At 48.0% G+C, this 26,595-nt stretch overlaps 2 protein-coding genes across 2 annotated transcripts in view; both read right to left on the reverse strand.

The window, feature by feature from the left end:
* LTBP4 (latent transforming growth factor beta binding protein 4) overlaps window positions 1-26,595 on the reverse strand; it is a 248,222-nt gene that overhangs the window by 82,842 nt on the left and 138,785 nt on the right. The gene's annotated exons all lie outside the window — the stretch shown is intronic.
* Window positions 6-26,453, reverse strand: LOC149439335 (uncharacterized). Its single transcript, XM_089659155.1, has 3 exons — window positions 25,980-26,453; window positions 23,263-24,873; window positions 6-95 (listed from the first exon to the last, which is right to left on the reverse strand). The coding sequence occupies exons 1-3, from the start codon at window positions 26,451-26,453 to the stop codon at window positions 6-8; spliced, it is 2,175 nt and encodes a 724-aa protein (XP_089515281.1).

Here is a 26,595-nt window from a genome sequence, read left to right on the forward strand (position 1 = left end):
ATAGGTCATAAAAAAAGTGAGTACTTTTGAACTTTGGCAATAGTTTTCTCAGTAATTGGTAAGAGGTAATATTGGAAAGAACGTGGAATGCCATGCTGAAATAAATCATACAAAAACAAAAGATAAGATGTGAAAAAAGCAGCACATGACAGTTGCGTGTGAATTGAGTATGTACAGCAAAACATTTCAGTCAATCAGCCTTCTACTTTTATCATCTAAAAGGTACTTGAAAATTGGGCCCCAGACCTTGGGGGCTGTCAGCTATCTCCTTGGATAATGAACAGCTAAGATGAAAGATCCAGTTGTTTTTTAGTTTTGAGTAAAGCGATGAGGTTATGTTTGCTGTCTGTGCCCCGACATGGAAATTAAAATTTCTTGTTTGACATACAACTAAAACTGAAGAAAATGCTAAACTCTGAGTTGTCATCAGAACAACAGTGCAGTACAGAAATTGAAAATCTTCGCAAAGGGACACAGATGGAAAAAAAACCAGACAGTGGATTTAACCATTTCCTACTCCAAAATAAACAAAATGTTTTGGTGTCAGATACTTGTTAAAGGCTTCAGCAATATGTGCAGGGGTGTACCTAGGGCGGCAATTTTTAGGGGGCGACATTGTCCCGTGGAAGAAGGGACCTGTTTAGCAGCGGCGGACAGAGCCATGCAGGGCTGCCATCTGAGGGGTACCACTGGTACTCCTGTAGGTCTCCTGGACAGCAGGAGGATAGGTGTGGTGGGGAGAGCAGTTGCAGAAAGATGCACTGTGTATCTCTCCCTCCAGCAGCTGAAAGCCGGTTTGAGGTTTCCACCCCTCTCCCTCCTGACGGCTTTCCGCTGCTGGAGGGAGAGACGGACCTGGCCGGATGGTGGGGGTGTCCTGGTGTTCCTGAGTGGCCACTTTCTGCTGAGCTCCATCCCCCGCCTGCAGGCAGAGTCAGGACCAGGGGAATGCTTGGAGCAGGTAGAGGAGAAGTGGCAGAGAGGAAAGAGCCCAGAGTAGGTGAGCTGTGTTGTGTTCTCTGGGCTCTCCCTCCTGTCTTCCATCCAGCACATGATACACAATCACTGACAGATCATATGGGACTGCACACACACAGTATGATTACCACCCCCTGCCCACATTTCTACTGCCCGGAGATCAGCAGCTCTTGGAGGAGGTGGTGGTGGGGGGTTAATCGTACTGTATGTGTACAGTACCATATGATCTGACAGATTAGAAGAGAGAGAGGAGGAAGAGAGAGAGAGGGAATAGAAGAAAGAGAGGAAGAGAGAGAGAAGGAAGAGAGGGGGGAGAGAGGGAAGAGAGAGGTGGGGGAGAGAGGGAAGGGGGGGGGGAAGAGAGAGGAGAGAGAGAGAGGGGGAGGGATAAAGAGAGAGAGAGAGAGTAGAGAAGGGAGAGGGGGTGTGGAGAGAGGGAAGAGAGAGAGGGAGGAGAAAGAGGGAAGACAGAGAGAGGGGGGAATGAAAGAGATAGAGAGCGAGGGGAGAGAGAGAGAGAGAGGGGAGAGAGAGAGAAGAGAGGGAAGAGAGAGAGAGGAAAGAGAGATAGGAGAGAGGGGGAGAGAGAGGAGAGGGGGGAAGAGAGAGAGAGAAGAGAGGGAAGTGAGAGAGAGAGGGAATATAGGGTAAAGAGAGAGGGCGATAGACAGGGAGAAGAGAGATGGGGGAGAGAGAGAGGGAAGAGAGATGGGGGAGAGAGAGGGGGGAGAGAGGGAAGAAAGAGAGAGAGTAAAGAGAGAGAGAGAGGGAGAGAGCGAGAGAGAGAGAGAGGGGGAAGAAAGAGAGAGGGGGAATGTAGAGTGAAGAGAGAGGGTAGAAAGCGAGAGGGGGGAAGATAGAGAAAGATAGGGAAAAGGGTAAAGAGAGAGGGGGGAGGAGAGAGAGGGGGAGAGGGGAGAGAGAGGAAAGGGGAGAGAGGGAAAGGGAAGAGAGAGAGTGAGAAGGAAGAGAGAGAGAGGGGGGGAGTGAGAGGGAAGAGAGATAAAGGGAAGAAAGAGAGAGGGGGGCGGAGGGAAAGAAGAGAGAGGGAGGGAAGAGAGAGAGGGGAGAGAGAAAGAGAGGAGAGGGAGAGAAGAGAAAGAGAGGGAGAGAAAGAATCATATATACATACACACACTTATTGAACTCTCTTGTTCTCATTGGGGGGGGGGGCAACATTTTTTTGTGGATGGTGGTGGCGCCTGGGGGGAAAGGGAGGGGGGTTACTCGATTCTTGTGTTGCCTAGGGCAGCACAAGAACTGAATACACCACTGAATATGTGCAGTTGGTTTTCATGTAAGGACATATTGTTTCTAACTTGACTGGTGCCACAACTCCACATTTATTTATTTATTTCAGGTACCTATATAGCTCCGTCAATTTACACAGCGCTTTACATATATATCGTACATTCACATCAGTCCCTAACCCTCAAGGGGTGTACAATCTAAGGTCCCTAAGTTACATTCATACATACACATACTAGGGACAATTTAGACAGGATCCAATTAACTTACTAGCATGTCTTTGGAGTGTTGGAGGAAACCTATGCAGGCACAGGGAGAACATGCAAATTCCAAGCAGGTGGTGCCGTGGCTGGGATTCGAACCTAGTGCTGCCAGGCGGAAATGCTAACCATTTAGCCACTGTGCTGCCCCAATTGTTCAGAGTTGACCACCATTGAGGTCGATATGTGATATATATGTAAAGCGCTGCGTAAATTGACTGATCTATATAAGTACCTGTAATAAATATTAAATAGATAAATGAATATGGGAGATCAGGCTTGCAAATGCATTCAAAGACACGGGAACCAAAGGGCACACCAACAGAAAATATCAGTTGAATCACCTCTCTCTCGCTTCCTCTCTCCAGCAAGAGATAACAAATAACAACCTTCCATGGTGCAAAACAGCTTGTTTTAATGGTCAATATACTGCATATCTACTCACAATCTAGTCTGCATGAAAGGTGTATCAGAAACTGCACAGCATGATGATGTCAGCACAGGATCCACCTTGATGCATTTCGTCCCATTGGATGTTCCCAATGGATGCATTTGGATGCATTTGCTGCAGCAGATCCCACGTATTTCAGAGTGTACTGAGATCAACTATAATTTGAGGTCTCTCTTATTGGTAAGTGGCTGTGTGTTGTAATGGTGGTGGAAGTCACTGGGATACCTTGAGTTAATTAACCACTTGGATGGAATTTTTGGGAGTATAGAGAAATACTTTTACAGGAGGTGTTGACACATTATTTTATTTTCATATTTTCTTATTATAATACAGGATTTATAGCACTGACAGTTTGCGAAGTGCTTTACAAAATGAGGGCAGACAGTACAAGTACAATACAATGCAATACAGGAGGAATCAGAGGGCCCTTGTTTGGTAGAGCTTACAATCTAAAAGAGAGGGTCAAGTGATACAAAAGGTCATAATTGTGGGGAATGAGCTGATGTAGAAAGTGGAAATACAGGTGTTAGGTGGAGGCATAGGCTTCTCTGAAGAGAAGCGGTTTCAGGGATTGCCTAAAAGTGGACAGAGTAGGAGATAGCCAGACAGATTGGGATAGCCAATTCCATAGGATGGAAGAGACTTAGGAAAAGTCCTGGAGATGAGCATGGGAGGAGGTGACAAGGGAGCTTGAGAGCAGGGGGTCTTAGGAGGAAGGAAGAGAATGATTTGGTTGGTATTTTGATATTAGGTTACAGATATAGCTGGGGTAGACTTGTGGAAAGCTTTGGAAGTTATTGTTAGTATTTTGAATTTAATTTGCTGGGTGAGTGGCAGCCAATAAAGGGATTGGCAGAGAGGGGTAGCAGACACTGAGCAGCTGGTAAGGTGAATGAGTCTAGGAGCAGCATTCATGATGGACTGAAGGGGGTATAGCCTCTATAGAGGTAATCCAATAAGGAGGCAGTTGCGGTAGTCAAGACAAGAGATGACTAGAGAGTGAGTTAGCTTTGTGCTGTCATTGGTTAGGAAGGGGCGTATATTGGAGATGTTGTGGAGGTTGAGGCGGTAAGCTTTGGACACTGATTGTATGTGGGGTCACGATTACAACTAGTACCTTGGTATGCGGGGACAGGTTGATACAGTAGGTGCTCTATTGATCTTGACAGAGGTCAGGGGAAGTGGCATGTGGGAGAGAAAATATTGTGAACCTTTATTTGATATTCACATTTTCCATTTTCAATTTATTTGAGATTATAAAGGTATACCACAACAATATTGTTGAATGAGATTTACAGTATGTGGTTGCATTCTAGTGTTGTTGAGTGCTGCTGTAAGCACATAATATATTGCGATTTATTATTGAATTTTTGCAGTAAGCACAGGTTTTTTTTGTTTAATATAAATATAGTTTGCCATCTTATACCCAATTTCAAATCTCCCCTATATGTGTTGTATGTGCTGTATGGAGTACTAAATTTCATCCTGCATTCAAGATTAGAAGGGGTTACACCGTGTGAATACTTCCACTGCCTGTTTTTTTCTTTTTTGTTAATGTAGAGAGGTATATTGAGGTCCATCAATTGACCATGCTATGTTGGGATATCTTTCTTCCATCGTAGTTTGAAAATATTCTTTTGCTGGAGTGAACTTTATTACTTCAGCACAGTGCCAGTGATTGCTGGGTTGCATTAGCAGGATGAATAGTAGAACCACACGATAACTGGGCTGTGTCCCTTAATCCCGTAAATACATGCTTTTATTTTTGACTGGAATTTAGTTTTATTGTCCCTTGTGACCAAAGTTTGGTTTTAAATATTGTAGCTGCAGTATGGGTGGGAAGTAATATTTTTACATGTAATTTTATGATGTCCTAGGGGACATAAATCAAGGAGAGGCTTGGATGCCTTTCAGCACGCTCCTTAGAGGGGTCCCTATGGCTCACGCACACATAGCTGCACAGCGATATACACGTGAGAATGATGACAGCACACACTCTGCTGTAGGCCACCAGAACTAGTCAGCCTTGATCCGATGACTATTCCACCCACACAAACATCATAAGTAAGCAGGTCCCTGTGCACTGAACACCCAGTGACAGTGAGTGGAAGCAGACGGAATAAGGGTAGGTCCAGGAGATTTCTGGTCCACTAGATCTCAGTCCAAACACCCCTCCCACCCCCGAAGCCTTTACTGTGCCGCGGTCTCTGATGTAAAGCAGACACTTGAAGACACAGCATTGAGAAATCAAAATGTGCCTGGGTCTGTGTCCAAAGAGGAAAGACGCATGGTTAACTCTTATAGCATAAAACAGTACGCATTCGTTTATATAGAGTGCCTGAAGCATTTTACATTGCAGGAAGAGAGTATTACGTAAACCCATACTTATGCCAAGATCTTGGATGCCCAAAGCTATTTAAAGTAGAAGCCCACCCAAAACATTCTTTTTTGTTTTGCAAAGAGTAGGGCTCTGGTGTCTGACCTGAGGATGTTTGGTACTTGGCTGCGTGGTTCTTTGAAGATCTTAGCAGTCAGTAGTGGTTAGTGAGTGCCTTCATTTGCAAAGGGCAATGATGTCTTGACTGTCTCCTGCAACTGGTCTCTGACCACTCCTGTGGGTGTCCACAGTCTCGAACCATCTCCAATGGTATGTCTGCAGTTTCTTACAGTCAACTGTATCATTATTTGTGGCCCTTTGGTGCTGTAAGGGAGGCAGTTGAGACCCCCTGTAACTCATAAGCTGACAACCACTGAAGTAGGGACAGATTAGAACCAGGTTTTTATTGCAGTCTGTATAATCAGTAGGGAGATTCTCCTTTCTTGTTCTGGAGGCTGAAGCAGATGTGCATGCGCAGCTCAATGTACACGCCACACAAGAATGCGAGCAGGCAGGTAGGTTTATTTTATTTTAGAAGAGACATTGCAATAATTTTCTGCAGTAAATAGCCAGCCTGGTAGTAAGTTTTGTCATTTTGAGTGTAGTTCTACTTTACTTATCATCCGGCTGCATCCCTCATTGGACTCCGAGAAAAGGATTTACGAGAAAAGGATTTTACAGTGAGTACCAAAGTCCTATTTTCTCTATTGTCCAATGAGGGACACAGCTCGATGACAATTAAGCAACATAGATCCATTTCTTCTCTAGGTCTCTGGATAACCCCATGTTGCTTTTTTTAAGTTATCTTTTCTATTACCCATGGAGGGACATAGCTTGATGACAATTAAGCAACATAGGTCTGTGTCTCTTTTAGGCGACAGTATAACCCTGCGTTGCTTAATATCATCAAGCTATGTCCATCAATGAACTCTGAGAAAAGGATTTTCCAGTGAGTGCAAAAATCATGATAATTTTTGATGAGAAACATGAAAACACAGGAAAATGTGCACAGAGAGGTGCAAGTCCAGTAAAACACCAAACATATATGTATTGCAACTGTGTAGTTAACTGTTTGCTTGGAGTTGTGTTAACAGTATAAGGGCTCATTCATACTAGCTTTGCTCTCTGAGGAGCGATACATGTTTAGATCACTCTTCAAGGAGTATTTGACAGGCAGTAAGGAGGCCTTGTATTGTCTCCTCACTGCTTGTGTTAACTCCTTGGACCCTGCTCCAGCATGCTGAAACTACTTGCATTGGATACAGCTATGGGTTGGTTGCAAAGGGCCCCATTCACTTGAAAGGGTCTGGTTTGGCAGGTGGCAGCAACCGCCAAAAGTGACAGGAGGTGAAGCAAAGCATCGTGATGGTGGCATGTGTACACAACCAGCCGCTGTGTTTGCAGCGAAAGGGGGTAGTAGTAGACGTAGTGGTGTATTTCGTTTTTGTGCTGCCCCAGGCAATACAAAAATCAGCTGCCCCCCTTCCATCTGGACATTTGGACACCCTCCAGCAGCCCCAACCTGTCGCAGGTGACCCATCTGCTCTACACCGTCATCCTCTGTTCCAACACTTAAAGGCACAGCTCACAGGATGACATCCGCTGGGCATTGCCAAAGCCATGATGAGGACCGGGAAGGAGAGTCTGACACCATCCAGCCACCTCTCATGGATCCCAGCTCCTGCTGTTCCTCTGCCTCCACTGCTCCCCAGTGTGTCACTTCTGTCGATGGCGGCGTGGCCCCCCTGAAAAATGCCGCCCTATGCAAATGCCTTGTTTGCCTTGCGGCGTATGCACCCCTGGGTTAAGGGACAATAAAAGATTGAGAGTGGGGTTTACCCCCACCCAAACACCTAGTGTGAATGAGCCCTTTGTTCTCTGGTGCTAAACCTGCGGGTATATGATGTTCGGCCCTCAGACCTCAGCAGTCTGTAGAGGGAACATTGATTAGGGTAATAGCACTGATCCCTACTAGCCTCATGTAACATTGTCCCAGTTTTGTATTGTCTTCTTGCAGCCAGGGGCAGACTGACAACTCATGGGGCCCCTGGGCAATAGGGGATCATGGGGCCCCTATGTCCTTGCCCAATCTCAAAAAAGCCTATGAAAAAGGTACCAGGGGCATCTCATGGGGCCCCCTACTGACCCCGGTCCCTCCGACAGTGCCCAAGTTTCCAAATGGTCAGTCCGCCCCTGCTTGCAGCATATCCTCAGCCAAATACATGGCATATCCACACCCTCTGACCCTCATTTCCTCTATTAGGTCTGCAATTTTTGATAGTCCTCTCAAGCATTACATATATAGAACATTATGTGCGGCCCTTTGGTGATGTCAGGGGCCTCATCTGAGGCCCCCTTTAGCTTCTAGTAGCCGATTGCAACTACACCATCACCAGGCATTGGAAAAAGTGATATCTGATTGTACATCTGAATGCAAACTGCAAAATGCTGCCTGATATAGGAAGGCCATTGAGGGATACCAGAGTATATACTAGAAGCTTAGGTAAGAGTAAAGGAAAGAAGAATGAATGGCAGATGTTATAGAATGTCCTTGGACAGCTGCCCATATATGCAGAAAAGCTTGTTAGCAATCTGCCCTTATTAGAAGGAAAGGAGGGCGCTCATAAAACAAGCTGAGAATTAGCAGGGAACTTACAAGGTTATTGAACAGTTTTAGGGCTGTGGCCTCAGCTGTTCGGAAACGCTGGAACATTGCCTGGCACTTAGAGGAGAACGCGGCCTGACAAGATCAGAACTCATAATGAACATGTACAGTTATGTGCCAAGAATGAGCTGACAGACAGGGAGAAGGGGGAGAGCAAGGCAAGCCCCGTAGGTGAAGAGGATTAGTGTAACGAAGGATGACGATGGACAATATATCAATATAATAGGCCAGTGAAAAAAGGAATGCTGAAGTGCAAAGTAACATGAGCAATAAGTCAACTTTCCCAAAGTCATATCTCAGAAAGATAAATTCGGGTTTAATAATACAGATTACTGCACTTTATGTTTAAAAAAAAAAACATCTCAGCTTTTACTTAAAGTGTATGTTTAGTAGGAAAGGGTTAAACTGGTCAATTTATTTTTTGCAATTTGTGTTCCACTGGGGAGATTTACAATTACTTAGGCCCCAGCCACAGGGGCGGCAGGCTCTACCATTTTAGATCCGGTTTACAGGCATTCTTTTTTTATTTCAAAGGGATTTTACACTGAAGTACCATGCTGCAACCACATGCTAAGCATTTTCTCATGCAATTTTAGCGCAGTACCTTTTTCTTTAATGAGTAAATTTGTCTAGCGGGAGTCTCCCTCTCTAAATGAGACCGAGAAGAATCAGGCTCACTTATGCAGCCCACATATTATCTGAAGTATCTGGAGGCACTGTTCTAAACCCAAGGGTCCCCAAACTGCAGCCCAGGGGCCGGATGTGGCCATTTGCTTGCCTTTATCTGGCCCTTGATGCATTACTTCTGGCACTGACACCTACAATAGAGCACTATTACTCCCGCTGACACCAAACATGGGACACTAATCCTCTCACTACTATCAATAATAGAGCACTATTTCTCCCACTGACACCAACAATGGGGTGCTACTATTCCTCCCACTGACACCAAAGATGGGGCACTAATCCTCTCACTACTATCAATAATGGAGCACTATTTCTCCCACTGACACCAACAATGGGGTGCTACTATTCCCACTGACACCAACAATAGGGCACTATTCCTCCCACTGATACCAATGATGGGGCACTATTCCTGCCACTGATACCAATGATGGGGCATGATTCCCCCCACTGACACCAACAATATGGCACTATTCCTATCACTGACACCAAGGATTGGGCATTATTCCTCCCACTGACACCAATGATGGGGCACTATTCCTCTCACTGATACCAATAATGGGGCATTGTATACTCCCACTGGCCACAATCCAGCCCAACTAAAGCTTGAAAGGCAGTAAACTGGCCCTTTGTTTAGAAAGTTTGGAGACTCCTGTTCTAACCCCTGTTGATTAGCTGTTTATACAACATGCACAAAGTGGATCCAGGATTATCACTGCTATGAGAGATGTGCTACCCTCCTTAAAGCGGACCTAAACTATTGCCATTTTTGCAGGATTCCAGGAAAGGGTCCTGAATGGGAGATCTATTTCCCCACTGTTTGGGTTGTGGCCCCTTTAAGGATAAGTTCAAGGGACATTTTGAGTATTCTCACCCATGCAGGGTGAAGGATATCTGGGTAGTCTGCTTAGAGGGGACTGAGAGAGTACCCCCAATTCAGAGGCTCGGAGGGACCTTGGGTGGGAAAGAGCCTCACAACCCTGATTACAGGGACTCTGGTCCCAAAAGGGCTAACCCACCTGCAAGGGAGGCTTGAAAAGCAACAGAAAGGAGTCAGCACATGTCTATGAAGTGGAGTGGAGTAGCCCCCAGTTGTTAGATTGTGTGGGCTTTTCACTTTTCACCATCTCCACAAACCAATTCAAAACCATGGCACCCTTTAGCTCAAAGAAAAACCACAAACAAGCTACCTGGCTACATTGTACAAAGGTACCCAATTCTCCCCTGGAACTTACAACTGGATCTCCTATTTTCCACCTGAAACCCTCTTGAAAATGTATTAATGCTCTACAAATGTACTTTTCAGAGCCTGGGTTCAAACCTGGGCCTTCTGGGGTGAAAGGCAATGTTTCTTCTTGCTGAGCCACCTGGAATGCTGGACAGTGCCCTTGACAATTATTTAGATGAGCCTACCTTGACCTTGTTTATCTTGAACCTTGAACCCCTTGCTCCTCCCATGAACTTCCTTATAAAAGCCATGTCTCTGCATTTCCTATTTGCCAGATTATTGTGCCTTCTCCAGCCAATATCCTGCTTGTCTCTCCTGCTGCCGTCTATACCTTCGCTACTGACCTTTGGCTTGTTCCTGGACAACGATTCTGCCTCATCCTCGTCTACTACCGTTTGTGACCGACCCTTGGCTTGTTGATTGACTCTGCTTCTGCTTCATCCCTAACCTGTTCGATCTGCTATTGGATTCCGGCTTGCTCATTCCCTGGTGGGGTGATCCTGAGATCTGCGACCTGGTACTAACACACAGCTAAATCCATCTCCACAATTAGGAGCTCTGGTGAAAACCGGTTAGTGCTTAGACCCCGCACCTCAGGTGAGCCTGCGTCATTACCTGCTGGTGTACCTATCCTTCTGGTTTCAGGTAAACCTTAACACTGCTGTGACAGCTGGTCTCTGAACCTGACCCAGACCCTGACAGTACTTCTTATAAACCACACCTAAATATTTAGTGAGAAAATTAGCAGAAATCTGCCAACTAAGTAGCAGGGCTCATCAATCCTCCTGAACATGCATGGAATATGTACGCCATTCCGGGCTAGCCAATCAAGATGACCGGCACCTCGAAGTAACCAATGAGAAGATGCCAGCGAGGGACCTAGCGGGCATTTATTTACTCGAGCCAAGATGAGTATTTCAGAGTTTAGTTCCACTTTAACATTGACAGGGGTGCATACAATGATCAGCTTTTGATCATTTATATAAAATCTTTATCCCTAGAGGGAAAAAAACAGTTGCTGTAACTGAATATAAAGTGTGTGTTGGAGTTCAGCTTTAATCTGTTAGTCCATCTATATTTGCTAGTCCATCTAACACTACCCTCCCCCTAGATCGACAATGCTGCTGTTGGAAAGTGTCTCTATTACTCCTCCATCCAGAGTAGAGACACCCTAAGACAAGAGGAGTGTTACTGGCCAGATCAGCAGGTAAACATAAAGGGGGAAAAAAGACTAAAAAAAAAAAAACTAATGCAGCCATCACATCTATGAATTGGTAAGTTGCAATATATTATGATTTTGTTTTTGGGTTTAAATACACTTTAACTATTAAAATGCTATCACAATAAGGATTGTAGCACTCTCCTAGAGAGCTGGGGGGGCAGACTCCAATGCTTAGACAGAGGCTGAGTAGCAGCCTGGGTGTAATAGCCAGAGAGGGGTCAAATTGTGGTCAGGACTGAGAGGCTCTGAAGGCCAGCCATTATGGAATTTCCCCTGCTCTAGGGCTTTTGAAAGAAGGCACCGGAGGCAGTGGGTGGATCTGAGGAGTGGCTGGCTTTTACTCTTGAGGAGTTCTAGCCAATACCAACAGGAGGTTGGCAAGGGGCTGGGACACCCTTAAAAGCATTGGAGCCTGCTCAGTGTCAAGGAGAGTTTGGGTGAAAGACAGAGAGGAGGATGTGAGGCTGAAGGAAGGAGGCCCAGTGGGATAGGGCCTACCTGCAGGCCTGGATCTGGAAAGGAGGAAAGCTCAGAGCTCACTGGCCCCCTAAAGAGGACCACCTGTATGGCAGGGAAGGAGCAGCCCAGTGGCCTGGTAGCAGCCACCAACCCACAAGTGGTACAAGAGAGGATCTGAGTGAGTATCCCTGTAACCCATGGGCGGATACGGAAGGAGCACTCTGGTGGAAAACCAGATTAGCCACCTTCCAGCGGCCAAACTTGTAAATAGTTCCTGGAAGTTGTCCTCAGTTTATCAGTTCCCACTGGGCATCTTGTAAACCCCTAACCCTATCCCAGTTCAAATCCCCTAAATAAAACAACAAACCCAAAGCTCAATGACTGATTTCTGACTCTGGATGAAAGCTTTTGTGAAGATGTGTGATGCCTGGCTGTGCAGGACAATAGGGGGACCAAAATCTTCTAGCGGCTCCTAAGGGGTTAGAGCTACAGGATCATGGCATTTGGGGCCTTGCTGTAATCTCTGTATAATAGAGCATGTAAAAGTCCTTATCCCTGATGTAAACCTCACCAGAATTCTGCATTGCCAGAATAAGCACTCTCCCTGCGACACCGGTTTCCGGTGTAAGACGTTCGGATTAGTCAGCCTTGGATTACTTACATAGGTCATTAGTTATAATAATAAACGCTCTCAGTGTAATGTCCCTGGGGATGTATTTCAAACCTGGAGAGTGGTGTTCCGCATGTCAATCACTTCTATATGAACTGACATAAAAGCGATGTAATTGTTTAGTATGCAAGCAACTATATGGAGGCATACAAATATATAACAATCCTCCTATCATGCAGGCTTGTTTAAAGGAATTGTATAGTGAGAGAAGTATGAATACTTGTTGCTTATCGTGCCTTCTGAAATTGCTTGTTGCCAGCTATACTCTCCACTCGCTAGAAATGACATGCATGAATGGCATGCATAGAGTATACTGTCCCAGTATATGTATGTAATTCATAAGTTCTGACCTTATCCCTGCTTCACTTGCTACATGCTTGTGTAATGCTTGTCTAGTTAGGCTGTCAGCTCCCCACTCTCTAAAAGAAGCTTTTGAAGCTTAGGGAATTTAGATACCCAGCCTGAATTTTTAATAGGGCCTCGCCAATCCCTCAAGAGGTGTGCCTAGATGGTGGTTGGGTTCCTGTTAAATAGTGTGGAGCCCGAGGGTGCTCCAGGGGCAGCTCACCTTAGGAGAACTACTGGGCTGGATACTGTACTACTTTGTTGGAGGCTGCCTTTATTTGCATTCTAGGATTTGGTGAGGCTGCATTTGGAGGCTGCCTTTATGTGCATTCTAGGATTTGGTGAGGCTGCCTTTATGTGCGTTCTAGGATTCGGTGAGTAGAGCCTCTTTACTTGTTCTGAAGCTGTTCATGGCCCCCAGCCGTGAAATGTGGACTGTTTCAGCTTCTTATCACTTTTGCTTCACATCACTGCATGGTCTCCAGATGTACACCTATAGACTGTCCTAGTCTACTGATTGTCTATACTTGCAAATACTTTTGCTACTAGTAAGAAAGAAATATGTCTTATATTCAGCTGAAGTATCTTGCATCACCCCCAGATCCCATCCCAAGTTCTACTAGTAAAAAATCTACAAAATAAGACATCCCCTAGATCCAGTGTGGATGGACTGTTGCTGTGTGTCTCGCTGCTTTGCACTGCCTTGGGAAAGAACCTGTTTAATCTACAACGGCCCCTACAAGGGTGGCGCTACACGTGTCTCTGGCCAGTGACTCAGAAAATATTTATTGAAGATGAAAGGTCAATATGAAAGCCAGTGAGAAAGTGTTGAACTATGTGCTTTGCAGCTGGCTCAGTTATTGGCTTCATGGTGGCATGGCACCGACACAAGGATTTATGCATAAACTGCCATAACTGCATTCTAATATTAGTTTTTTCACAGTTAAAGGGTCAGGCCTCCCAAAACTGATATTTTTGTCTTTAGCAAAATGTTGGAGGCCTGAGATTCCTATATCTCCAGAGTCTGTTTGTCAGGAACATCTTATCAGGCTAAAGCACATAAGCATCCTGATGAAGTCACGTGTTGTGACGTAACACATAGGATGGGCCAATGACATCAAGCTGGAAACTGGAAGTCTGCGTGCCGCCATTTTGCGAGTGACAAAATGCTGGAGATTACTGTAGCAGTGAGTTTTACACTGAGGTGTCCCAGGAGGACACATTTTAATGTGAGTAAATTTTATTTTAAATAAAGGCTGTGTTTGGTTGGACATACTACACTATATTCAGCATTTTTGCTCTACATGACTACGGAGATTGGAGTGGATTCAATATAAGGTGTTGACAAAGAGTGGGAAGAAGTTGTACTTTAGACTTCATAAACCTGCCCAGGCTAAAGGGAAAAGCACAGTTTGACCTGTCATTATGGGTCAAACGTTAAGGTGAGCGCATAAATGTGTTGGAAGGTGGAGGAGCAAAAAGGGGTGTCACAAGAGCACTGTGCACAGGAATATAGCGGTGCAAATATATTTGTCCATATTAAGTCATTGTGGAATATATGGGACTTTTTATGTCATACACAAGTGAACACATACACTGTGGATATAATTGTTAATATCATTGTCTATATATAGCCATTGTGGTATATATGGAACTTTTCTGGATGTTTGATACTACACATTAGTGATTACTAGCACTGTGGATTATATTGTTTATCTAACACTGTCACTTTTATTATGTAAGTGCACATTCAGTGTATTTGTGTGAATATATGTTTTATGCACAGCATTTTTTTACTGAATAAAAGCTCGCACATATTTGCAGGCATAGAAGTTTACGTGCATCATATGAGCATGCGCAGATATACATGCATGTCCACTGCCACCAAGTAGGCTATTGAAACCTGAACTCAGCACAAACTCCTTGCTGAAGGGTCTTCAGCCTTTTTCTTGTGTTCCTGATCCTCATTCTGATCTTGTTATTGACCTGGTTTCCACCTGACCTGCTTTTAAATTACCCTTGTCTAATTATACTTGCTGTCCATCTCCACTACTGACCTCAGCCTAGACTACTGACCAGGCTTTTGCTCAACAACGTTATACCTCGCTGCTTGCTTGTTGCTGACCTTTGCTTGTCTCTGACTCTGGTCCTGCCTAGGACTTTGTGCCTTCCTGCTCCTCAGCTGTTAGTAGACCAGTACTGGGACCCCGTCTTTAACTGAACTTGGCATATCCATAGTGTACAACCAGCTGTACTCCTGCCAGACACCAGCACTTGTGCCTTTCAATCACCCCTGTAGACCCTCACAACTTCCAGGGTGCTTGGACAGAAAAAGTGCTAGAGGCCACTCTCCATTTCAGGCTCGTCATATAGGCACTTGACACTTTTGGGGTTTTCATTAGCGAGATCTCTGCGAGTTATTGGGTCTGCAGACCAATTTGGTCATTATAGCATATCCCATTCTAAATAAAGAATTCTTATTTTATGAATGCAGCACGAGATGCTGGGACACACGCAAAGTTAGGCAAGAAAGCCTGAATCTATTTAAAGGCAATATTATAGTTGCTGACTATAAGAGCTGTCACGATCGTGGCGTCAGACCCCAGACCTTCCAGAAGGAAAGATTTCTTACAAAAAGGTCAAACGGGTGCAAAAAACTATTTACAAAAAAAGATGTAACTAAGATATATATATATATATACATACAGTGTATATATACGGAGACTAACAGCACAGCAAGGAGATATCAGAGAGAGGTGAAAGGGTTAAAGTACTTGCCAAAGTCCTGGGTTAGCAGATCCAAGTTTCAGAGCGAAAGGACACAGGTCTCCCCAGGTGGTACTGATGTTAAAATGGGAGACGTCTTCAACTTTTTCTTAGGCCTGACAGCCTATTTTGTAGTCCCCAGCAGGGGGTGCCTCTGAAGTCAAGGACCAATACCCCGTTTAGGGCGTGAAGGTATGGGTGGATACCTCAACTAGAGCCAAAATCTCCTGTAACTCATATTTTGGCCCATAACTTTCCATCTGCACAAGTGATATTCCACCCGCGGGTAGATTATTATACAAACACGTCTGAGGATTGAATAGATATGAATTATGTAATTCTATACTGAACGGTTCATGAGATCTACTTTGCTGCTTTCCTATGTCTTAGAGACAAGGAGAGTGATCCATCAAATTGTTCGCCTTCTCATGGCCAATCTGATTATATGTCCAGTTTTTATGTAGGTCTCTCATATTCCAAGATATGAGACAGGGGAAAAATGGATTTAACAAAGGTTATCTGATTCTGCCACATACGCTGAGTTAGGTTTATTAGGTTGGTGTCAGGGCTCCGGGGTGTGACCAGAGGTATGTGACTGACGCAGGGAAACGCAGGCTTCAGATAAGTTATAAACAATATAATTTATTAAAGACTAACAATACAAACAAACGCAGTGCAATACTAAAACATAATACAGTGCAAACGAACCAAACCCAACCACCCACAGATAACAGTACATACAATGCAAGCGTCGTCAGGCAGGCCGGGTCAATAACAATCGGGCAGGTAGGTACAGGGGGTCAGGCAGAGAATGGTCGGGGTCACAAGCCAGGGATAAAACAGGAGAAGTCAGCAGAGGTCCGGATCAGGCAGGGTCAGCAACGAATCAGACAGAGACAGGAACAGGAACAGGAATGCAGGAACAAGATACAGGGCCCAGGAAAAAAACACACACCAAGGCAAAGACTGCAGGTCTGGCCATCACTTAAATACACCTGCATAAGCAGTTTCAGGTGTTTGGCTGGCTGCAGGGTTGAGTCTCTGATTGCTGGGAGCACCCGCTGGCCAGCCCTGGTACTGCAGCCCACAAGGCAGGTGAGTCCCACCATTACTGGCAAGTCCATTCCTAACAGTACCCCCCCCTCAAGGAGCGGCCTCAGGACGCTCCAAACAGTCCTAGCTGGGCAAAATGTTCCACCGCCCGGGTCTGGTAACTGGCGGGATATCAAAGACTGGCACACCGGGCAGGACTCCGGGCAGCGGCACACCGGGCAGGACTCCGGGCAGCGGCACACCGGGCAGGACTCCGGGCAGCGGCACACCGGGCAGAGGCACATCGAGCAGGACTCTGGGCAGCGGCACATCGGGCAGGACAGCGGCACATCGGGCAGGACTCTGGACAGCGGCACATCGGGCAGGACTCCGGGCAGCGGCACATCGGGCAGCGGCACATCGGGCAGGACTCCGGGCAGCGGCACATCGGGCAGGACTCCGGGCAGCGGCACATCGGGCAGGACTCCGGGCAGCGGCACATCGGGCAGGACTCCGGGCAGCGGCACATCGGGCAGCGGCACATCGGGCAGGACTCCGGGCAGCGGCACATCGGGCAGGACTCCGGGCAGCGGCACATCGGGCAGGACTCCGGGCAGCGGCACATCGGGCAGGACTCCGGGCAGCGGCACATCGGGCAGGACTCCGGGCAGAGGCACATCGGGCTGGACTCCGGGCAGAGGCACATCGGACTGGACTCCGGGCAGAGGCACATCGGATCACCAGGCGAAGCAGCAGGCACCGGGCCACCAGGCAGAGCAGCAGGCACCGGGCCCCCAGGCGGGGCGACAGGCACCGGGCCCCCAGGCGGAGCGGCAGGCACCGGGCCCCCAGGCGGAGCGGCAGGCACCGGGCCCCCAGGCGGAGCGGCGGGTGCCCCCCCCTCAAGGAGCGGCCTCAGGACGCTCCAAACAGTCCTAGCTGGGCAAAATGTTCCACCGCCCGGGTCTGGTAACTGGCGGGATATCAAAGACTGGCACACCGGGCAGGACTCCGGGCAGCGGCACACCGGGCAGGACTCCGGGCAGCGGCACACCGGGCAGGACTCCGGGCAGCGGCACACCGGGCAGAGGCACATCGAGCAGGACTCTGGGCAGCGGCACATCGGGCAGGACAGCGGCACATCGGGCAGGACTCTGGACAGCGGCACATCGGGCAGGACTCCGGGCAGCGGCACATCGGGCAGCGGCACATCGGGCAGGACTCCGGGCAGCGGCACATCGGGCAGGACTCCGGGCAGCGGCACATCGGGCAGGACTCCGGGCAGCGGCACATCGGGCAGGACTCCGGGCAGCGGCACATCGGGCAGGACTCCGGGCAGCGGCACATCGGGCAGCGGCACATCGGGCAGGACTCCGGGCAGCGGCACATCGGGCAGGACTCCGGGCAGCGGCACATCGGGCAGGACTCCGGGCAGCGGCACATCGGGCAGGACTCCGGGCAGCGGCACATCGGGCAGGACTCCGGGCAGAGGCACATCGGGCTGGACTCCGGGCAGAGGCACATCGGACTGGACTCCGGGCAGAGGCACATCGGATCACCAGGCGAAGCAGCAGGCACCGGGCCACCAGGCAGAGCAGCAGGCACCGGGCCCCCAGGCGGGGCGACAGGCACCGGGCCCCCAGGCGGAGCGGCAGGCACCGGGCCCCCAGGCGGAGCGGCAGGCACCGGGCCCCCAGGCGGAGCGGCAGGCACCGGGCCACCAGGCGAGGCGACAGGCACCGGGCCCCCAGGCGGGGCGACAGGCACCGGGCCCCCAGGCGGGGCGACAGGCACTGGGCCACCAGGTGGGGCGACAGGCACCGGGCCACCAGGCGGGGCGACGGGCATCGGGCTCCCAGGCGGGGTGACGGGCACCGGGCCCCCACGCGGGGCGACGGGCACCGGGCCCCCACGCGGGGCGACGGGCACCGGGCCACCAGGCGGGGCGACGGGCACCGGGCCACCAGGCGGGGCGACGGGCACCGGGCCACCAGGCGGGGCGACGGGCATCGGGCCCCCAGGCGGAGCGGCGGGCGCCGGACCCCCAGGCGGGGCGACAGGTCTCGGGCCCCCAGGCTGAGCGGCAGGCGCCAGACCCCCAGGCGGAGCGACAGGTCTCGGGCCCCCAGGCGGAGCGGCGGGCGCCGGACCCCCAGGCGGAGCGACAGGTCTCGGGCCCCCAGGCGGAGCGGCGGGTGCCGGACCCCCAGGCGGAGTGACAGGTCTTGGGCCCCCAGGCGGAGCGGGGGCGCCGGACCCCCAGGCGGAGCGACAGGTACCGAGTCACCAGGCACGACAGTGGGCTCCGAGTCAACTGGCATGACCACTAGCACTGGGTCAGGCATTGGATCGTCTGGCTGGACAGCGGGCATCGGGTCACCAGGCATCAGGTCATTTGGCTCGAGAGCGGGCACCGCGTCATCTGGCAAGGCAGTGGGCACCAAGTCACCAGGCACGACAGTGGACTCTGAGTCAATTGGCACGACAGCGGGCACCGGGTCATCAGGTACCGGATCGTCTGACTCGACAGCAGGCACCGGGTCATCTGGCGCTGGATCGTCTGGCTCGACAGCAGGCACCGGGTCATCTGGCGCTGGATCGTCTGGCTCGACAGCGGGCATCGGATCACCAGGCATGACCGCGGGCACTGGGTCAACAGGCATTGGATTGTCTGGCTCGACAGCGGGCACCGCGTCATCTGGCAAGGCAGTGGGCACCGAGTCACCAGGCACGACAGTGGGCTCTGAGTAAATTGGCACGACAGCGGGCACCGGGTCATCAGGTACCGGATCGTCTGGCTCGACAGCAGGCACCGGGTCATCTGGCGCTGGATCGTCTGGCTCGACAGCGGGCATGGGGTCACCAGGCATGACCGCGGGCACTGGGTGATCAGGCATTGGATCGTCTGGCTCGACAGCGGGCATCGGGTCACCAGGCATGACAGCGGGCACTGGGTCATCAAGCATTGGATTGTCTGGCTCGACAGCGGGCATCGGGTCACCAGGTATGACAGTGGGCTCCGAGTCACCAGGCATGACCGCGGGCACTGGGTCAGACATTGGATCGTCTGGCTCGACAGCGGGCATCGGGTCACCAGGCATCAGGTCATTTGGCTCGACAGCGGGCACCGCGTCATCTGGCAAGGCAGTGGGCACCGAGTCACCAGGCACAACAGTGGACTCTGAGTCAATTGGCACGACAGCGGGCACCGGGTCATCTGGCGCTGGATCGTCTGGCTCGACAGCGGGCATCGGGTCACCAGGCATGACAGCAGGCACTGGGTCATCAGGTACCGGATCGTCTGGATCGACAGCGAGCACCGGGTCATCTGGCGCTGGATCGTCTGACTCGACAGCGGGCATCGGGTAACCAGGCATGACAGCGGGCACTGGGTCATCAGGCATTGGATCGTCTGGCTCGACAGCGGGCATCGGGTCACCAGGTATGACCACGGGCACTGGGTCATCAGGCATTGGATCGTCTGGCACGACAGCGGGCATCGGGTCACCAGGCATGACAGTGGGCACCAGGTCATCAGGTACCGGATCGTCTGGCTCGACAGCGGGCACTGGGTCATCAGGCGTGATAGGATCATCAGGCTGGATCAGTTCATCAGGCTGGGTACAGACATCAGGCTGAAGTGCGGGTGCCGAGGCACCAGGCTGAACCACGGAAGGCAGGTTCTCAGACGGCAGGTTCACCGGTTTGGATACTGGCAGGATGGTACTGGTTGGAAAGAATTTCCGCTTTTTTCTGGTTTTAACTACTGGGGCACTGCAAGTAATCACAGGTCTGCAAACGAATGGAGCAGCTGAGGACAGAGAAGAGCTGGAAGATGGAACAGAGGAGGGAGCAGTTGCTACAGAGGACTTCTTTACCGGGTTAAAGAAAGGATAGGTGCAGCGAGTGGGAGCAGAGGACTGGTATGTGGTAGTTAGAGTATACTGGGCAGTCACTGGGGGTGCTGTCGGGGATGCAGGAAGAGTGCCTTGAGCGGAGGAATGATGTTGTAAGCTGACTGAGGCTGGGTGCAACAAGTCTGACCATGTCTGCAGTATGGGTTGAACAAAGCTCAGCTTACACAAAGCCTGTCTGGTCAAAGACTGCACTGCGTTTATACAATCTCTTAGTACCTGTGGTGAACATGCAGAATAACGCTCCAGAAAGTAATCCACATCATCCTCTAATAACCATACCAGGGACTCTACCTGGTCGGCACTAAATGGCGGCAAAAATTCATCCCTGCATTCGGGGGTACCAGATGAAACCAACTCAGCACAAACCTGAATCAATGGCTGCACCTCAGAGAATTCTGTGCCCTGATCTACTAGAACATGAGCGATCCGTTTACATTCTAGCAGTTCATCCCTGGGATACTCCTTCAGAGTTTGATAAGCATATTCTCTGTCATCAAACACTAGCAGAGATAAATACACAACCTCATCCAGATCCATCCTTCCCAGCAACAAGCCAAGATGGCTTCCCTGTGCAGCCACTTCTGGTCAGGATTGGCCTTGGTGTAATGTCAGGGCTCCGGGGTGTGACCAGAGGTATGTGACTGACGCAGGGAAACGCAGGCTTCAGATAAGTTATAAACAATATAATTTATTAAAGACTAACAATACAAACATAAACGCAGTGCAATACTAAAACATAACACAGTGCAAACGAACCAAACCAAACCACCCACAGATAACAGTACATACAATGCAAGCGTCGTCAGGCAGGCCGGGTCAATAACAATCGGGCAGGTAGGTACAGGGGGTCAGGCAGAGAATGGTCGGGGTCACAAGCCAGGGATAAAACAGGAGAAGTCAGCAGAGGTCCGGATCAGGCAGGGTCAGCAACGAATCAGACAGAGACAGGAACAGGAATGCAGGAACAAGATACAGGGCCCAGGAAAAACACACACCAAGGCAAAGACTGCAGGTCTGGCCATCACTTAAATACACCTGCATAAGCAGTTTCAGGTGTTTGGCTGGCTGCAGGGTTGAGTCTCTGATTGCTGGGAGCACCCGCTGGCCAGCCCTGGTACTGCAGCCCACAAGGCAGGTGAGTCCCACCATTACTGGCAAGTCCATTCCTAACAGTTGGAATCTTTCAACTCCTGGGAAAGCTTGCCTTATCTCTTCCGAGGTGTTAAATTGCACAGGTTCTTTGGACAGCTAGGCCCTGGCTCAGAGAGGTGTTTTATAGCTCTGGGCTCCCTGCCCGCTCTAGCCAGCCAGTGACCCACAACCAGATGTCACTGTGGCTGAACAGAGAGGAAGGGGGAGAATGAGGGACAACATGGAGATTCTTAACAAAATGGCGGACTGCGTCCTTCACTGTGTGTACACTTGTTACAGCAGCAAGTTAGCTTCTACACAAAAAATGAGGAAGGGTTGTAACAGCGCAAACACTGCAAAGTCCTGGGAAATGGTAGTATGGGTGATGGTGGTATTAGTGGCTACTGTATGAAGAGCGTAGGATTCCGTGTGGCACTGAGGGCAAGGCTTCCAAATAAGCTGTAGCAACTTCTGTAGATGAGAAAAAGGAGAGAAGCGCCTCTAAGTGCAATAAGTCTTTTAATTCAAGTCTAAATGTAGAAACACTCACATGTGTGAAGTAATCATAAGCATAAAAACCGTGGTTAACAATAGTTAACGGTGGGGTGGTAACCCGGGTGAAGAGCCGTCATCTCTCTGCGATGTGGGGAGGTCAGCTCTCGGCTGGAACAGCGTGGTGGCTGGAGGGGGAACAGTGGTGAGGCCAGCCTTCATGCACGTCCTCCCTCAAAGCCGGATGGAACGCACGCTGGAACGTAGCGGCGGCGTGGCCGTGATGACGTCAGATCCCAGGGTGCACTGCGACGCGTTTCGGAGCATGCACTGGCCGTGGAAGGCGGAAGTGCACTCCTTTTTCAAGCAGGGGGAAGTGGATGAACAGGGGTGAATATATAGGGAACGTGAGTCTAATTGATCAATTAACCAATTAACCAGTGATTGACCATTGCTGTCAGGTGAATAGTGTAAAGTCATGGATGTTAACTGGGGGGTAAAAGGAAACCAAATGGAAAAAAGAGAGGATGTAATAAATAAGAAAACGGAAGACGAAAGAAAAAAAAAAAAAAAAAAAAAAAAAAATTATGTTCTGGGAGATTAGTGGGGTAAAATGTTCACCTTGCAGCACTGGCACATCAATTATGTAACAGTAGTGAGCAGATATTTAGTGGTAATACAGCATGATTGCAAGATGATACAGCATGATTGCAAGATGATAAACATATTGGTAATAATACATGCAGATGACATTATAAAAAGTAAATTACATTGTAAAAAATTTAAAAAAAATGGAATAAAATATAAATAATGAACAAAAGGTTATACATAATAAACTAAAAATTGGATAAAAAAAAAAAAAAAAAAAAAAAAATTCGATAAAAAATTTGATTAAAAAATTCGATTAAAAAATTCGATTAAAAAAAAAAAAAAAAAAAAAAAAAATTATAAAGAAAGGGGGGGGGGGGAAGTATCATTGTGAGTGTTGAGTGGCTGTGAATGGGAGATTGTAGTGTTTATAGTATAGTGTTAATGTCTAATTCCTCGTTGAGTCCGCCTGGGGACAATGTATCTAATGTAAATATCCAATAAGTTTCTTGTGAACAGAGTTTTTTGAAACGATCAGACTCAGAGAGATTGTTGTGTATGGATTCTAAGACCCATACTTGTAGGCCATCAGTGGATTTTTGGTGATATTCAAGGAAGTGGCGGGGGACGCTATGTTTGTCTTTACCATCTTCAATAAGACGTCTGTGCTCGCCAAACCTAGCGCGGAGGGGTCTGATGGTTCGTCCCACATATAGGAGGCCGCAAGGGCAGGATATACAATAGATCACATGATCAGTGGAGCAGTTGTAAAATTCTTTGAATGAATAGGTTTTTCCTTTTGTGGTGAAGTTTTTTTGTCCGTGTTTAACGAATTGGCAAGTTTTGCATAGCGCTTTGTTGCATCTATACATGCCGACAATGGGTATGAGGCAGATTGTGTTGAGTGTGTTGGTGGGTGGGTTGTATTTGCTGGGGGCAATCTTGTTTTTAAGGTTGATGGCTTTGCGGTAGGTGTATTTTGGTTTTTTATCTAAGATGTCTATTAAATGTGGATCCTGTAGTAGTATCGGCCAATGTCTATTGATGATAGACTCCATTTTGTGAAAGTTGTTGTGGAATTTGGTTATAAATCTGACCTGGTTGGGAGGCTCTGAGTTATTGTGTGTTTGGGGTCTACCCTTGTGGTAGAAGGAGTGGGCCTCATCTACTAGCTTGTGTGGGTAACCTTTGTCTAGGAATTTCTTTATTAGAATGTCACTCTGGAGATTGTAATCTGAATCTGTGGTGCAGTTTTGTCTGAGACGACAGAATTGTCCTTTAGGTATATTTTGGATCCATTTGGGGTGGTGGCAGCTGTTGAAGTGGAGGTATGAGTTGCCAGATACGGGTTTGAAGTGGTTTTTTGTTAATATTTGGAGATTGTCATGGTATAATTCGAGATCTAGGAATACAAGAGTATGTTTGTGGTGAGTGGAGGTGAAGGACAGTCCAAAAGGATTTGAATTGCAATGGGTTACGAACTGGTCTACGTGTGATATTGGTCCATCCCAGATGACGATAATGTCATCTATGTAACGGCCGTAAAAGATGATGTGGGCGGCAAAGGGATTGTTGTGCCATATGTGTTTGTCCTCCCAGAAACTCATAGTCAAGTTGGCATATGAGGGTGCAAAGTTGGCTCCCATGGCTGTACCTTGAGTTTGTAAGTAGAAATCGTGGTTGAATGTGAAGTAATTGTGTTTGAGGCAAAATGAGGTGGCGTCTACTATAAAGGAAGATTGTTTGGGGTTGAGTGATGGATCCAAGGATAGATAATGCTGGATGGCGGTGATGCCTACATCATGGGGTATCGAGGTGTATAGGGAGCAGACATCTAACGAGACCCAACAATAGTCGGGTTCCCAGGAGTATGTTTGGAGTAATTCTAGCAAGTGTCCGCTGTCCCGGATATATGAGTGTTGAGCCTGTGCAAGGGGTTGTAGGAAGTGGTCGATATATTGGGAGAAACCGCTGGTAATGCTCCCTGTGGCCGCTACGATTGGTCTTCCTGGTGGATTATTTGGATTTTTGTGTACTTTGGGGAGAAAGTAAAAATACGGGGTGTTGTAGAAGTCTTTAGATAGAAAAGAGGCTTCCTGCTTGGTGATGACACCATCAAGTAAGGCTGTGTTCGTTAGTAGTAGTGCGTCCTGTTTGAATTCGGGTAGTGGGTCTTTAGTTAATTTGGTATACGTGGATGTGTCTGAGAGGAGTCTGAGGGCTTCGTCTATGTAGTCAGTGGTATTAAGAAGTACAATGCCGCCGCCTTTATTGGCGGGCTTGATAATAATGTCCTTATTGTTTGATAAAGTGGTAATGGATTTTTTTACAGTGTTTGGTAGATTAGAGGCGGAATGGTGCTGGTTGGGATTGCACAATTTGATGAATTCCGAGTAGACTACTCTATAAAAACTTTCCAGGTAGGGGCCCTTAGAATGTGTGGGATTGAATACTGATTTGGGTCTGAGCGTAGTGTGTGCCACAGGTGGGGGGTATAAAAGTTGTGAAGTGAGTGTAAAATCTAAAGGTGGGCCATCATCAGGGTGAGACTCAGCAAATAATTGTTCTAATATGTCTAAGGCGTCTGAGTCAGATGGGGTTGAGGGGTTGATATTGTCTGTGTCAGGTGAAATGGCTGTAGGCTGAGTTTTTTTGGATTGAATGTGAAAGAATCTTTTTAAGGTGAGATTGCGTATAAATTTATTCAGGTCTTTGAATAGTGTGAATAAGTTGGGTGGGGAAGTTGGGGCAAAGTTTAGACCGTGATTGAGCAGAGAGATTTCAGTTTGTGATAGTTGATGGTTGGATAAGTTGAAGATTTTTACAGTTTGCGGTGTTTGTGTTTGGTGTGTGTTGCGGTGTTTATTTCGTCCCCCCCTACAGCCTCTGTGTGTTTTCTTTTTCCGTGGGGGGGATTTTGACCTAAAAAAGACGGTGAGGTGTTGGTGGGGGAGTGGTGAGCAGAAATGAGAGTGGGGTTAAGATGATTGTTCGAAATCGGAAGGCCAAGGGTGATGACAGTATGGGCATCGGTGGATGGGGATATGGGTTGAGGGGTGTTTGTGTGGGTGATGGGAATCTGAGTGCCATTAGGTGTGGTGTCACCAGTTATGGGTATAGGGGTGGTGATGGTCTGAGGTATATTTATAGGGTTTTTTTGTTGTTGGTTTGTGGAAGTGTTATTGGGAGGTGTTTTAGTGTTGGGGCGAGACTTGGGTGTGTCTTTATTGTGCAAGCTTTTGTGGTTGAAGTGATTGGTGTGTTGTGTGGGATATGATTTGGTGAATCGTGTTTGAATGAGAGGGGGGATGGGTTGTCGTGGTGTGGTATGTTGTTGTGGTGTTCTAGATGTGCGGGGGAGGACTAAATCCATGAGGGCGGGGATGCTGTGATTTTTCCAAGTGAAAACTCTATTGTGGTTATAGTCATCTAGATCTCTTTTAAATTTGGCAATTTTGTTTGATACTATGAGGTTCTCTTGATGTTTGGTGTTCTTTTTTAGAGTTTTTAGCCACTGTGTGGGTAATTTGTGTCCGCTGTCTAGGAATTCTTGTAACATGATTTGGATGTGATGTGTATGCTGTTGGAATTTGTTCTCTCTTTGGGAGATGATGACTTCTATCCACTTGGTGGTACAAAATTCAGAGAGATTTTGCCAATTTTTGTGGTTTGTAGGATCCAAGAAGGGGCAGGCCTTTAAGATTCTCAGGCCTCTAGGGGTAATCTTGTATGTAAGATATTGATTGAGGAAGAATTTGTCCCACCATTGGTGGTTGGCGATGGAAATGAGTCTTTCTAATTTTTTAAATTTGCCCCCAAAGAGATAACGTGTCTTCCTTGGTAATATGACAAGATCAGAAAATAAATCAGATGGAAAGAGGGTAAAGAAATTGTCTAGGATATCGTATCTGATTGCCTCAATATCATGGAGTAGCTCCATGATGAAGGTGAATAGATGGATAAGTATTCAGTGGTGTATGGGAGAGGGGAAGGAAAAAAAAAAAAAAAAAAAAAAAAAAAAAAAATCGATAAAAAAAATTCGATAAAAAAAAAAAAAAAAAAAAAAAATCGATTTAAAAAAA

This window comes from Staurois parvus, unplaced genomic scaffold (assembly GCF_062004578.1).
Source record: "Staurois parvus isolate SC_StPar_1 unplaced genomic scaffold, SC_StPar_1.0 ptg001133l, whole genome shotgun sequence".
Lineage (NCBI taxonomy): Eukaryota > Metazoa > Chordata > Amphibia > Anura > Ranidae > Staurois > Staurois parvus.

What these genes read in the sequence shown, in the direction of transcription:
- LOC149439335 (XM_089659155.1), bottom strand. Translation starts at nt 26,453, where the DNA reads ATGGAGCTACTCCATGATATTGAGGCAATCAGATACGATATCCTAGAC. An exon ending in AACATCAAGAGAACCTCATA is followed by an intron (nt 24,874 to 25,979) that starts GTATCAAACAAA and finishes AATCCCAACCAG; the next exon opens with CACCATTCCGCCTCTAATCT. An exon ending in ACAACTGCTCCACTGATCAT is followed by an intron (nt 96 to 23,262) that starts GTGATCTATTGT and finishes GATTTATTTCAG; the next exon opens with CATGGCATTCCACGTTCTTT.